Consider the following 14,463-nt stretch of genomic DNA (forward strand, 5'->3'; position numbering starts at 1 on the left):
TTTCTTAATTCACAATTCCTTATTATATTTAAACATAAAAATTCTTAAAAATTCATTTGAAGTATAAGTGTAAAGGTATAACTACAACGGCCACTTTTAGCAAAATGTCAAAAAGTGAAAATTTTCAAACTCATTTTGTGGCAGTTTTTTCGACCACAAAATCAAAAATAATGATGCAGAAAGCTTATATTTCGGTTTAAAAAACAATTTTTGTAGTTTTTTTTTCCAAAAACAAATAGCGCTAGAAAGAAATAAAAAACAACAGGCAACACCATTTAAAATGCTAGTTCAAAATTGGTTTTCGAATTTTAGTCCGAGTCTGGATGATTTTAGTACGAATGCACATAGTAATGGCAATCTTATAAACCTTAGAGACTATATATCCTCACAAGATTTATCCCAGATTTTTCAATCGTCAGTTAAACTATCAGAAGAATAAATATACATATATCAACAAAAAAATTTTTTTAAAAGCTCTAACTAAGGTTTATTTGACTATTGAAAAATTGGCCCTTAAAAAATTTAAAGGTAGTGGATGTTGAATTTGAACCCAACACCTCTGACGTGACACTCAATGGCACATACCATTCGTTAAAATTATGAAAAGTAAAAAAAAGCTGATGTCAAGCTCTAATATTGAATGTGTGCTTTATGGCTTAAAACTCAGATCAGTTTCTCTAATGTTTCAGATAAACAACAGGCCACCTTTGGCTTTGATACCAAACTCGTCTCCCATACACTCATACACCAAGACTCGATATTAAAATGAGCATTCCCTCTACAGGGAATAACGTTGGGCCAAAAAAATAGGACAAAGTTATTCCCAGTAGAGGGATAGGGAATGCTCATTTCAAATGGAGTCTTGGTGTATGAGTGTATGGGAGACGAGTTTGGTATCAAAGCCAAAGATGACCTATTGTTTATCTGAAACATTTTCAAAATTAATTATTGAAAAGACTAGATATTTGAGGTTGAAGTTGCTTATCTCAAAATGAAGACTAAGCTGTTTTTTTTTTAACAATTGAATATAGAATGCGTAATAAACAACCAAATTGCGGTATTAAATGAAAAGCCAATAACCAGAGATATGCTATAAGATAAGATTTTAGAAGTAACCTGCACCTTTACCGGATTTCCTTATTTACTTCTCCAGAATATCCTGATTTAAAAAATGGGCTTGAGAGTATGCCAATTGATAATTGAAGTCTTTTATTGTCACCAAAAATTGGTGACCAATAAACCCATAATTATTTAAAATAAAAAGAATTTATACTTAGCCACAATGACCTAAAAAGTTAAAAAGTGGAAAATTTAAAAAAGTAAATTTTTTTTATTTCTTTCTAGCGCTATTTGTTTTTGGAAAAAACTACTTAAATTGTTTTTGAAACCAAAAAATAAGCTTTCTGCATCAATATTTTTAATTTTTTGGTCGGAAAAACTGGCAGAAAATGCGTTTGAAAATTTTCACTTTTTGACTTTTTGCAAAAAGTGGCCGTTGTAGTCATACCATATAACTGTTTTTTTTTCTACTTCTGAAAATCGTACAGGATTTTTTTGCTCAAATTACTTGCTTAAAGACGCTATAAAATAAAAAAATATTCTACCCATCTTTAGGTACTTATGCACGGCACTGGGTTAGAGCTTTCAAAGCTCTTAAATGATTGTGTTCGCTTAATAAAACGATCTCAGTTCAAAGTCAAAATTTGTATTGAAAATTATTTAATTTTGAAACTTTTTTGAAAAAAAAAAAACAAGACAAAACAAGACAAAACAAAACAAAATGTTTTTTTTTCGTTATAAAAAAAATATTTTTTTTTTCATTTTCTGTAGGAATGTATCTCACTTAATTTGGACTATCCACTTAAACAATCATGCGTTATCTTAAAAGAAGAAATAAGTTTATTTTAAAATAAAATCTCACAAAAGGAGAAAAAGTTCTTCTAATAAGTATTGATAAAGATTTTCCAATTGGAAAGTAATTCAAGGAGAGTATTGGCATCTATCTTATTGGGACAGTGTTCACATTGGCCTCACTTTGCCGACTCTTTTTGACGTTTCTCTATTGCTATTTCTCACTTGATGAGAAAGAAATAGAAAAAAGAGGCAAGAATTCTTTAACTCATTTAAAATCGTTTTACTCTTTATGGCAGACTCATTTTGAGTAGGTACAATGTGAATGTGAACACCGTTAAATGAAAGCACAATCTCCATCTCCAAAGAACCATCCCCCCCTAAAAGAACGTGGTTAAATTTTTTTACGTTGATTCCGTGTGAAAAGGGTATTAATTCTAATAACCTGAACGTCATAAAATTTTGCAACACCCTGGAACGTACTTCTTTCATTTGGACCACCACCGGCTGTCAAATGTCAGCTGTCCCAAAAATGAAAACTACTCTTCTGAGAAGGAAAATTTTTAATGGTTTGTTGTGTTTTTTTGTTTTAATTCGTTCATAAACAAATTAATTATTATCGATTTTATTTGACTTTATTGAAATTGCCAGAATGATAAATCAAATCAACACACAAAGGACATGACGATACTCGACATAATGAAATCAAAAAACCAAAGGTATTTTCTACACATGCGTTGCAATTTTTCAATTATTCTTAATATCCTGCCCCAAACTACCACCCCAATTCACACACTACCCCATTCCATCTTAAAAATGTATTATTACCCATCCATCCCTTGCTCACAATTTTTTCTAATAGCTTACAAGAAAAACGTACAACGCGTTGGATGGCACTAATATGGTAAGTATTTATTTTTTTTTTTAATTGTTCAAAGTTTAAATGTTAACGAAACTATCGTTTGTTTTGTTTGTTTTGTCGTCTTTAGTTCAAATCGACATTCTTTGGAATAGTTTCTGTATTTGTAGTTTGCAATTTTTTATGGACGCTTCATTTTCTCAACACAAAAAACTATTTTCACAACAAAAGCCCTAATATATCTTTGATAGCTGCAGCACAAGCATCAAAGAATTTGCTAGATGATAGAATAACAAATGAAATAGTTGTTCCTAAAAAAACCAAAGTATCCGTCTATTATCCGTACAATTTGGCTTTTAGCGACATCAATTCCGAACTCGGAAGATGGGACAATCAGAGACTTTACAAAATATTCGACTTTGCTTTGGTAGGCGACAGATTTGCAAAGCTATCAGCCAGCAGCGTAGTGTCTTTGGCCACTCAAAGCTCCATAGAAAGGCTCTATTCGATTGTACAAGTAAGCAAACATTGGTCGGGTCCCATTTCTCTGGCTGTTTTTGTTTCCGATAACGAAGAGTTCTTTATTTTGCAAAACTATGTTACATATTTGAGATTGTGCTTTGACTTTATCAATGACAATATTAGTTTTCACGTTTTGGTTCCACAATCAACAAGTCCATTGAACACATCCCAAAAGCACTTTGCCTACACTACAAGCTTTGATTGCCATTCACCGAAGGTTACTTTAAGCAAAATGTTAAAAACTCGAACAGTTGAGAGTCTAAAATGGAGACTGAGAAATGTTTATCCACAGAATCATTTGAGAAATTTGGCTAGAAAGGGTTGCCAAACAAAGTATGTTTTTCTAACTGATGTGGATATTGTGCCGAGCGAGAATATCTTTACACATTTGAGTGTGTTTTTGAGAGGGACGAATTGTTTGAAGATGTGCGCTTTTGTTATTCCAACTTATGAAATTGATAGTCGAGCAAAGTTTCCAGGGGATAAAGTTGAACTTTTGCGGCTAGTGAAGAAAAATCTGGCTAGACCGTTTCATGAGAATGTATTTATTTACAATCAGTATGCAACTAATTTTTCAAGGTAAATTAATTGTTATTTTGTTGGGTTGTTTTTTGTATTAATTTGATTTCTATTTCAGATGGCAAAAGGATTCTAGATCGGATTTGGATACGTTTATCAGCCATAATGTAACGAATTTCGAGTTTTTGTATGAACCATTTTATGTAGCGCCAGATGATTCTCCGCCTCATGATGAACGGTTTTTGGGATATGGATTTACAAGGAATTCTCAGGTAAAGTATTTTATTATCACTATGAAGTGGTGTTCAAGTCGAGCTTTTCTGGTTGGCGTAGGATCTTTCGAAGTAGCGCCTCTTGTAGCATTTCTGGAGACAATTTCAAATTGAAAGCTGGTACCTTCAAGTACAAAACTGTTTTTGATACACTTTGACCTTGAGGCTTATTAGCCCTACCTGTTCCTTCAGCCATTCCATAATGTCGTTTTCGATTGGCTCTCCGGAAGCGTCCGGAATCATTCAGAAGCCTTCTGAAAGTGTTTTATTCGCCCGAGTTTGACAGGCAGAACGCTTCTCAGAATAGAAATTCTCTTCTTGATTTCAAAACAGAATTGAAATAAGAATTCACTCAGATGTCAAAAAAAAAACACTCAATCAGTATTTTTTTGTTTTTCATTCAACAATTTATTGTTTTCTGAAATTTAAATTAATTACAAATCAAAAATGGATTAATTAATGGATAAATTACCATTTATTTCGAATAATAATTCATAATTCTGTGGCAACAAGGAATAATAACATAAGTCAACTTATGTCGAAATTGAGATTTTCACAAAATCTGATGCACAATAAGCGATTCTATCTACCATATTTTTTTCGTATTTTTATCTTAAGCGGTTTTTGAATTACAGGTAAAAGAAAAATGACATTAGCATTGACTTCTTATGGGAAGCCAAACTTTCAAAACGCTCTCCTGAAAAGTTGTAAAAACTGACTTATGTTGTTTTTCCTTGTTGCCACAGAATTTTCCAACTATAACGCCATAATTTTCGTTTGCAAGGACAAAAATACATAATACAAATATTTGACAATTGAAATATCAAACAAATAAAAAAAATAGAATTGAGTGGAAGCGATTTGACCTGTTCCATTCGATTTCAGGATGAGTCAATTCTTGAGTGAAACCAATCGAAAACGACATAAGTCTAACCAATTGCTTTTTGACTATTAACCCTCTGTAGGCACACCTCTTTTTTGTGACGTGATAGGCACACGGGTGCGAATTTGGCTTCTACTTTTTCATGTCGCTAGAACTATTTTATGTCTCATATTTTATAGAGAAAACTTATATGAAATTGATGTGTAGAATTTTCCGAGGAATTCGAATATTGTTTTCACAATTTAAAAAAAAGAGACTTTTTTGCACCCACTTTTTTGAAAAATTGTAATTTTTTCATTTCTGTCGTGCCAAATTCGCACCCGTGTGCCGACAGAGGGTTAATAAACCGTTTAGTTTGTCATTTGCACCTTTATTTACAGAAAATCAAAATCTGTCGATTGATACACATTTCAAGTATTCACCTATCCAATCTTTTAACAACATCTGCTTCTAAAATCTGCGTTTTTTTGTGTGTTTCTGTTTCATCATTTCAAATTTATTGTATTTTACTATACAACCATCTATCCATTCATAGTCAGCCCTATCGGCAATACAATTTCCCTGGAAAAATTTCTCTATTCCGAAAAATCGGTATCGGCAATACTTTTTGAATGGAAAAATTTCCTAGGAAAAAATTCCCACACAAAAATACCTATCGGGAATGAAGTTTTTCCCCCGAAGTATTTCTATCATATTTTTTAATGGGGAACAGATATTTTGAAGCCAAAATGTACGTGTTTTTCTTTCAAAATATTCTGTTAAAAATATTAAATTATTTACTTCCCTAATCCGACAAAAAGCAAATGATATTGCAACTGGATAACGCAAAATAGTAGACAAAAATAAAATATAAGAAAACCTAAAAAAAAAAGCATGGAACTAAAGGACACCATTCCGAGAGCATTAGTTTGCTGCTTGGAAGAAATGATCAAATTATGTGGAATGCCTCAATTTATTTCAGTTATTTGTTTATCATGTCAAAAAAAAAAAAAACAAAGCTTAAAAAACTTAAATGATTGATTCTTTAATTAAAATTAAAAACACAAAACTAATGGGCAAAAAATAAAAAAAATTATTGAATAAAAATCCACAAATCAACACCAAAGAAAAAAATTATATAAATATTGACTATTAAACATTTTAATTGTTTTTGTGCACTAAATACAATCAAATTAGAGTTGTCAAAATTTTCGAAGACATGTGTTCGAAGGTTTTTTTGTTTTGTTAAGTTGGCTGTACTTCTTTCCCGAAAACGAAATTCCGATGGAGATTGCCGATAAGGAGAAAAATTCCCGGGAGAGAAAACCTACTCCCGGGGAAATTTCTCACGTGAGATTGCCGATAGGGCTGAGTAAGTTGAAATGCAGGATTCTAGAGTAAAAGATCACTTAGGGGTGACCAGCGCCGTAAGGCGGCTACAATCCGCTGTGGATTTGGGTCTCAACCAACAAGCTTCGCCAGCCAGCTTTATCTTAAGCTCGCTGCTTCCAGTTTTGCACGCCAAGTAAAAGAGTAAACGATCAAAACATAAAAAATTAGCGCTGATTTGCGCATGTTGATAACTCTTGTGATACTTATTGTTTGCGGAATGGTTGTGTCCTTCTGTCCAAGTTGTGACAAGTGGCAGGAAGGGTGCTGAATGTTTGTCCTAACCCTTTACAACAGTCCTCCGAGTAACGACTTATCAAAGCTGACGTCCAATATACTTGGTTTCGACTCAAACTCAGTAGCACAGCCCAAAAGCGAGTTCGTCCATCAGGGTACCTGTGAATGCGGCTCACTTTTGGCACGCTGAATTAAATCCATCGACCAAGGCAGAAGCCATCTACTTGACAGGCTACTTTCTCATTTCCATTCAGCGTCCCAGAACCTGCAACGTGTTCGTTCAGTGCAGTACGGCACTTAAAGCAGCATTTTATATTTAAAACGTTTTTTCGCTAACTTTGAATATTTTTCCTCGTTTTCAAGTTTTTAAATTTGGGCTCAAGTAACAGCATCATTTCGTAAAAAAGATTACGAAATTTTATGGCCAAAGCAAACTCAATCTGCAAGTGTCTTAGATTAGATAAGGTCGTGTGAAGACCCGATTCACTTCGATCTTATGGGTCCATTTTGATACCGGTAAAGACTAGCTAATTAGGGACCCCCTAATCGAACCACTCGGAGATTCTTATGCACTTTTATGTCTATTTTCATAAAAGTATTCTCCTAAATAGAGTTTTCTTTTACTAAACAAGAAGAAGTTGAAAATTTTCCTCTTCTTCTTTAACCATGCTACTTCTTCAGAAGCCATTAGAGAACATCTCTTACTCAAAAAGGTTTCTGCAAATATCATTCACTCATTTCCTTATTGCCGTTGCTTGATAAGCATTTTATTTGTATTAGAGTTATAGAGTCTATTATTGCTAGAATTGGCATGTTTAGATAATGAATGTTAACTTGTCTTTAACTCTGGTGCTCATTCAGTATCGTAAAACCAGAATCATAATGAAGAAAAAAGAGGAGTCAAGATCCGTCTAATTTAAAGTGGTTACCATTTTCGATTTTAAATGAAATTGTACTTTTGATGAACTTTTATCGGCATACACAGCTGTTCTAATATTCGTTCGAATTTAAAACCGGAAATGAAAATTGAATCCGTACGGATTGAAAACGGTTGTTCTGATTTCCATTTGACTTTTTTGTTGGAGAATATTGTTTTCCGGTAGCTAAATTGCTACCCGTATTGAAACCGACATTGTCGCAAAATGTGTTCGAATGCGGAATTCGGAGCATCTAAAATTCGGAAACGGGAGAAAATAGAATTCGAATGGAAATCAGAACAGCCGTGAAAATCACATATTTAATTCTTTCCGGAATGACACACTTTATCGCGAAAAGGGTTAAAACTATCCAACCGAACAAAATGCATAGTTTGATTCAAGCTGCAAAGAGGTTTTCAGGGTTAAGGAGGTTAGCCAACCATTCTGAAGAAAACCGGAAATGAAAAAACATTGGAAGGTCAAATTCGACAAACCAATTTAATAAAAGGCGAATCTTCTTTAACCTCAAACCATCGACTGATTGCACTTAAGTCTCTTCTTTTCAAGGTCATGGCAATGCTGATTCAATTTCAGGTAAAGAAATATTTTGAATAATGGAAGCTTCTTAATAACCGGCACTACGGCTTTCGTAGCATAGAGTCACTGGTGAGCTGATAGTATATTTCATCGAACAAATCTTTTCATCGATTTAGAGAATCCACACCTCTGGATTACATAAATGTGGTTGATATGAATCGTGACCATCTGAACTCGATCTCTCCAATAGCTTTTCCATTTTTGGAGTACTGAACAACCTCACTAACTTCGATGCTTCGTTTATGTTAGGTCTAGTTATCGAAATTATAGCCTGTTGTTCATTTCAATGTCCGTCACACATTGAATCATTTACAATAAATTGAATATTTTCTTCCATTTCAGGTCTACGAAATGTTTATAGCGGGCTATACTTTTCACGTTCTATCGCCGTTGTTCACGTGTCACTGGGGCCTACAAATGAAGAAAATGAAACCAGCTTGGAGAGAAAAACAAAACAATATAAATCGAAAAAGATTCGAGTCTTTTAAGAGAGAAATTTTAGCTCGCTACGGAAAGGACAACAGCTCACCTTTAGCTCAAAAATCTATTAAAACAAAAAGTTGTACAAGAAAATGAAATTAATAGTAACCAATTATTTTAGTTAATTTAAACGAGTTTTTCTTTTTATGGGACAGCTTCTTCTTGCGGAAGTTCTAAAAAAATCACAAAAGCTACAAAATTAGAGAGATTAGAAACTGACACTCATATGTGAATTCAGGACGATTTGTGTGGAGCTGCAGAAAGAGTAATTTCGTCAACTTCAGCTCAACACTTAAAATTGATATTCCACTAGAGTCGTCTTTTTTCCAGCTGGAAGTCGCGGCCTCACAACACTTTTTTAAATTCTATGCCACTTGTTGATCAACATCAGGTTTTCGAGATAACTTCAATAAAGATGTTCGTTTCAAGGTGTCCGTGAACACTTTTTGATGTTTTATATCAGTTCTGGATTGGAGAAAAGATAAACAAACATTTTTTGTATTGAAAACAAAAAACAACAAGCTTTTTTGCTGTAATTAGCATTGGAAAAAATGTTTGTCAATGTTGCTACATAGTGCAACAAAAACCCTTAGCGTTCCTGAATTCCAAAGACTGATCCCGAAAATGGTAACAAAATGTTTTTTTTTCGAACAGCATTGATAAAGATAAAATGAAATTTAGATTTATTTTTTTGTGATCTTGTTTTATTTAATTCTCATAATGAAATATTTCATAATGGAGTTTATAATATAACATTAATGTGATGTTGTGAAATACTTAAGACTTTTTTTTCTTTTTAATATCATATTCAAAATCTATTAAAGGACTTATTTTTACTTTAATTCATTACATTGAGATTGGTTATCTATAGATGTTTTATTTAAAAAAAAAGTTATCGCTCAAAACATTTATATTATTGTTGTTGTATTGTAAAAGTAGTAGATATAATAATATTCTAATCAATAAAATCGTCAACTAATAGGTTTTCTAGTTATAAGTTTTTTTTTTTTTTTTGTTTCGTGGCAATATATGGGCTTAGAGAAACGGTCTTATAGCCTATTTACAGATTGTATCATAGCTTAGTAAAGTTTTTGAATGTGCAGACCAATATTGATTTTGATATTTTGAATTTAAAACACAGTTACACTAAAAGATTGCACATCCATAAGCTTTTCCAAGACCTTACTTAAATAAGTGTGCTTTTAGGTTTGACCAAATTATATAAAACAACATTTATCCATAAATAAATAAATAACAAACTAAACAAATAATTATCTAACATCAGTCATTTATCTTAAATAACAATCATAATCTTAAATTGGAGTATGTATATTTTCATTTATACATTAACATTCTGTTTTTTTTTTTCCAAAAAGTGTGCACGTCATTGATTGTTTTTTTTTTTTCTTTTTAAAAAAGATTATTTAATATCCTGTATTTAAAATACAAAGACGAAAAATTAAAAAGATATTAATGAACAAGAATGTATTACATATTTGGAAATAATTTTGACAATTTTTCTGAACAATTTTAATTTTCGTCGTGTCCAATAATTTCAATATCATCTGCCAGAGGGCTCTCCAATTCACTTGCGGGGGTCGTCTTTTCATGATTGTTTAAGTCACCTGCATCAAGATTGATTAAGGATAATGTCATTTTACTGCTTAGCACAACCTGAAAATTTAATTATGAAATCAGTAAAGTGGATTGTCTTTAAATGTAAAAAATTTGCAATAACTTACAGCTGGTTCTTCCGGAGATCCATTGAGTTCCTTATCAAAAACTTCTTCTGTTCGAGTCTCAGAATCTGATACCAGTATTTGAGAATCATGTCCTAAAGATCCTTCTAAATATATAGACTGGGGTACCGGGGGATCTTCAAGTTTTTCACTGGACTGAAAATTTGAAGAAATTCAAAATATATTTATGTGCATATTTTTTGTAAGTAAAAACTAAATTAAAATAATAAGAAAACGGAAAAACGGATACGAGTTTTGGAAAAATTGCCACCAATTCTCTTGGCATTTAACTGCAAGTGAATCTTCGTAGTCAATGACCACTTCTTGGTTCTTTTTCGTGTGATAATGTGACATATTTAAAGATCAAAAATTTAAAAAAAATTTAAAATGTTTTCGCAATTATTCGCATTTCAAAAACTCTGAACTCAAAAATCATTTCCTCAACGCAATATTCAATTACGTTTAATTTATGTTAAGGGGGGAAATCCCTCTGGACGACACCTTTTTCAATATTTTTTTATGAAAAACTGAAAGCACTTATTGAAATTTGGAAAAAGACAAGATACTACTGACATTATTTAGTATTGAAAATTTTTTTTTGAAATGAAAAAATAACAAAATGGCGGCTCTGGAGCCCTTCAAAGTTGACGCCTCTAGTTTACGCCGTGCAATGCACAGGTCCAGGAAATCATCTTAAATCAAAAAGGAAATTTTTTTTCCGTTAGATGATATTAGTACGCATTGCATGAACCTAAATTTATTTTTTTTAAATGAAAAATAAAAATTAGAAATAAAAAAAACGAAAAAAACCATGTTTTTTTTACAAAGAAGAAGTTAAAAAAATATTTACTGTACAAATTTTATTCAACTTTTAGGTTCATGTTGTGGCCAATAAGTTAAGGAGTAATTTGCTTCAAATTTCAAGTCGATAGCTTCATTAGTTTTTGAGTTACATTGCACGGCGCGGAAAAAAACTAGTTTCGAAAAAAATGCGTTTAAAGTTTTTGTTTTCGTACTATGGTAGGTTCGGAGCGCATTGGTTTCGGGACTATCTAGGCACTTTTGAGGCTTCATTTAAGGCTAAGACCACTGAAAATAGTTTCTTCGGTTGATAAATAAATTTATTACGCAAAAAAAAATAATGCAAAAATAAAAAATTCCAGAGGGATTTCCCCCCATAATTTTTTGCATGACCAATAAAATCAAATTTAAGGGCAGTGAATGGCCAGCAAATAATTTTGGATTTAAGTTTTTTCTTACGCTATTCAAATTAATTTTTAAGAACTTATCAAAAACGGTCACTGTGGCGTATGTGTAACATTTCCTTACATTGGGACAGATTGATTTGTTTTAAAAGAATTGTAATAAGAGTATTACCAAAGTTTGTCTATAAAATATCGGGGATAGTACCTACAATAACTCAGGCGATGAAAAATAATTTGCAATGTATATACTTCTTTAATAAATAAGGTTTTTAATACTAATTTACCTCTTTATTTATTTAAAAGAAAAATAAACGTTTTTGCAAAACTCAACAAAAACCTGTATTTGTTGCGTTTTGAAAAAACGCGGTGTTTTCGTGGTCAAAATACGGACGAATCTTTCCAAATATTGAAATAGCAATCAAGCCTGTCGATTAGCTGTTCAAGAAAGAACAACTCCTCATTTCTACTTTTTGAAAATTCGACTTTGTATTCAAATGGGAAAGAAAAAACCTTCTCCTGAAAAATTTGAAAAATGCACTTGTTGAGTTTTGAAAAAACGCTCCTCAATTGTAACAGTTTAGGAACATAATGGTTTCAGTGTTTGATAAAAATTCTGGCAGTTTATATAAATAATATTCAATGTCTTTTTTAACTTTTTTTCCAAACTTTTGAAATAAATTGGTTTAAAAATAAAAAATAAGTGTAGAAATTTTGAAAAAGGTTTCTTTTATAACTGCAAATGTTGCCGTCATTTTAAATATTTTTTTTTGTTTTTGATTTTAGTAAATTTTGAGAAAATTGAATATGAAAAATGATATTAGGCCCCAAATAGAATATTTATTTCAATATTTTTTTTCCGTGAATCTAACTAGGATTATATGCAAAAAAACAAGAAAATTGTTCGAAATGACAGCTTAATTTCTATGGAAAATATATTGCCGATAGCAACAAATTCCATAGAAATCTTTTGAGGATTATTTTTGTTCCCATGTTTGCAATATGGATAACAATCTCAGTAAAATTATCATAATAACTCCCGTCATTCTATTTTATCTGCCCCATTGGGCAAGTATTGAAGGTGCACCGATTGAGATGGCTAGGTCATATGGAGTGCATGGACAACAATGCCAGAGGAAGACCTCGTCTAAGGTGCCGTACGCAAGCGGAATAAGAGGGCTTCAATCAAATTGAATGCAATTTTTCAGAAATTTATTACTCATCACACTAAAATAAAATTTTGAAAAAAATTCATCGGCCCGTTTTCTAAAACTTGATTTAAGAAAAAAGAAAAAAATATTAAATATTTATATATTTTCAGCCTTATTTATTAGATTTCACTAAACAGCTTTAAACGGCTTCATAGTTATACAATACATAAAGTTTTATGCAGCCATAATGCAAGGTTACATAAATTTCTATTTATAAAACATTTCTTAAAAATATTCTCGTCTAATTGGAATATTTTTAAGAAAGTTGGCCACCTAGGTTTCTATAGATTTATTTTATACTACAGGTGTTTAAACATTTTCATTAAATATTTTTTTTACATTTTGCATAAAAAAACAGATTTTAAAATTTTTTTAAGGAAAATGCGCAATAGCTATGAAATGTTTAAAGTGTTTATGTACTCATCCAATTGGTGTAGAAAATTATAAAAAAAAGAAATAAAAAATATTCATTCATTCGTGGTTGCAGTGAACGAAAACATAAGATGATAAAATTTAAAATACATTGAAAGAAAAAAAGCCAATATTTTATGAACTGGTTACGATAGAACTTTTTTCTTTCTGTTTTTAGAACAGTCATAAGTGTAGCTATCAGCCGTTTTATGGTTGTCCATTCTCTATCGGACACCCTGTATATATTCAGACCTATTCTAAACAAAAATTCCCAGGGAAATGGTTTCGGGAGAAGGGCCCCAATCGGTGAAATGGTGAAAATTTTAATTTTTTTTTGCTTTACCCATATTCTTAACTATCGAAGAACGAAATTCAAGCTAAAAAAATAATGAAATTTCAAGAACTTTTCAGTTGGGAGTTCTTTTTTTCAGAATAGGCCTGATTATGACGATTACAACTCAACTTGAACTTTTTGAATCGTTATACCTAAGAAACGGTGGGTCTTAGGAAAAAAAGTGTCATGACACTGGTCTACAATTCTTGTATGGAAATTTTTTTGATAAGACTTACCATTTTGGTGAAAATCGTGAAAAACCAGTTTTTGTGACCTTTGACCCCAAGTAAATTTTTTTCCAGGTCTCGGATCGATGAGGACTTTTTAGATTTAATTTATGATGGTGTTTCCAACAATCCTACTAAATTTCAGCTTGCTGGGAATTAATGTAACCTCGGATGTCTAAATTGACCGGACTATAAGCATTTTCGTGTTTTTATTGTTTGCTATTATTTTCATTCAACAGAAGAAAATGTTACACATACGCCACAGTGAACACTTGAAAAAGGGGGAAATAAACCCTTTCATTCGTAAAAAGTGCATGTATTGAGTCCTTTAAATAATAGAACCACCAACTTTATCACTCGTTAACTGTAATGATTAAGTAATGCATTCTTTAATTGTCTTTAATACTTAAGCTAAATGGAGATTGGGTTGTCTTGCACTCAATGCTCAAAGATTTTGGATTAGACGTAAGGATTTTAACGTACTGAAATAAAATAAAACAAATCAAATCCAAAATTCAATTGTTACTCGAGAAAGCAATCTTAAAAGTTTTCAGTTGTCCTCGAGGTATCTACCAGAGATCCAAATGAGTATGTTCGAACCTGTTCGAACAATTTCAATGTTTTAAAATGATCGTTCGTGCTCGATCGTTTTCTCTTTATACTCGTAAATCATCTTACTTATAAACAAAAATACTCACAAACAAATTGTTTGAACTATTGAGTATACTCGATCCTCAATACCCACGGACAAAATTACTCGTAAACAGATCGACTGTTCATAAACACTAGGATAGTGTACTAGATAGTACCTACTACCTATGTTTTCTTACAGGT

General features: G+C 31.8%; 2 protein-coding genes across 10 annotated transcripts in view; one reads left to right on the forward strand and one right to left on the reverse strand.

Annotated features, from left to right (window-relative positions):
• The first annotated feature begins 2,307 nt into the window (after window positions 1-2,307).
• On the forward strand, window positions 2,308-8,630 carry LOC129918270 (beta-1,4-glucuronyltransferase 1). The gene is made up of 6 exons (XM_055998724.1): window positions 2,308-2,420; window positions 2,503-2,570; window positions 2,714-2,755; window positions 2,841-3,811; window positions 3,870-4,023; window positions 8,368-8,630. The coding sequence occupies exons 3-6, from the start codon at window positions 2,753-2,755 to the stop codon at window positions 8,599-8,601; spliced, it is 1,362 nt and encodes a 453-aa protein (XP_055854699.1). The 5' UTR covers window positions 2,308-2,420; window positions 2,503-2,570; window positions 2,714-2,752; the 3' UTR covers window positions 8,602-8,630.
• An 848-nt stretch (window positions 8,631-9,478) lies between these two features.
• Window positions 9,479-14,463, reverse strand: part of LOC129918235 (resistance to inhibitors of cholinesterase protein 3) — a 39,943-nt gene continuing 34,958 nt past the window's right edge. For all 9 annotated transcript variants that reach the window (XM_055998667.1, XM_055998674.1, XM_055998650.1 and 6 more), the window contains 2 exons: window positions 10,248-10,400; window positions 9,479-10,179 (listed from right to left, as the gene is read on the reverse strand). In XM_055998667.1, the coding sequence (XP_055854642.1) occupies window positions 10,036-10,179; window positions 10,248-10,400 (297 nt within the window). In that variant the 3' untranslated portion in view covers window positions 9,479-10,035. The remainder of the gene's footprint in view (window positions 10,180-10,247; window positions 10,401-14,463) is intronic.

The sequence above is a fragment of the Episyrphus balteatus genome, chromosome 1, assembly GCF_945859705.1.
Source record: "Episyrphus balteatus chromosome 1, idEpiBalt1.1, whole genome shotgun sequence".
Taxonomy (NCBI): domain Eukaryota; kingdom Metazoa; phylum Arthropoda; class Insecta; order Diptera; family Syrphidae; genus Episyrphus; species Episyrphus balteatus.

Excerpts from the sequence above, each read along its gene's own strand:
- LOC129918270 (XM_055998724.1), top strand. Across the intron at positions 3,812-3,869 it reads TATGCAACTAATTTTTCAAG|ATGGCAAAAGGATTCTAGAT; the intron begins GTAAATTAATTG and ends TTTCTATTTCAG. Across the intron at positions 4,024-8,367 it reads GATTTACAAGGAATTCTCAG|GTCTACGAAATGTTTATAGC; the intron begins GTAAAGTATTTT and ends CTTCCATTTCAG.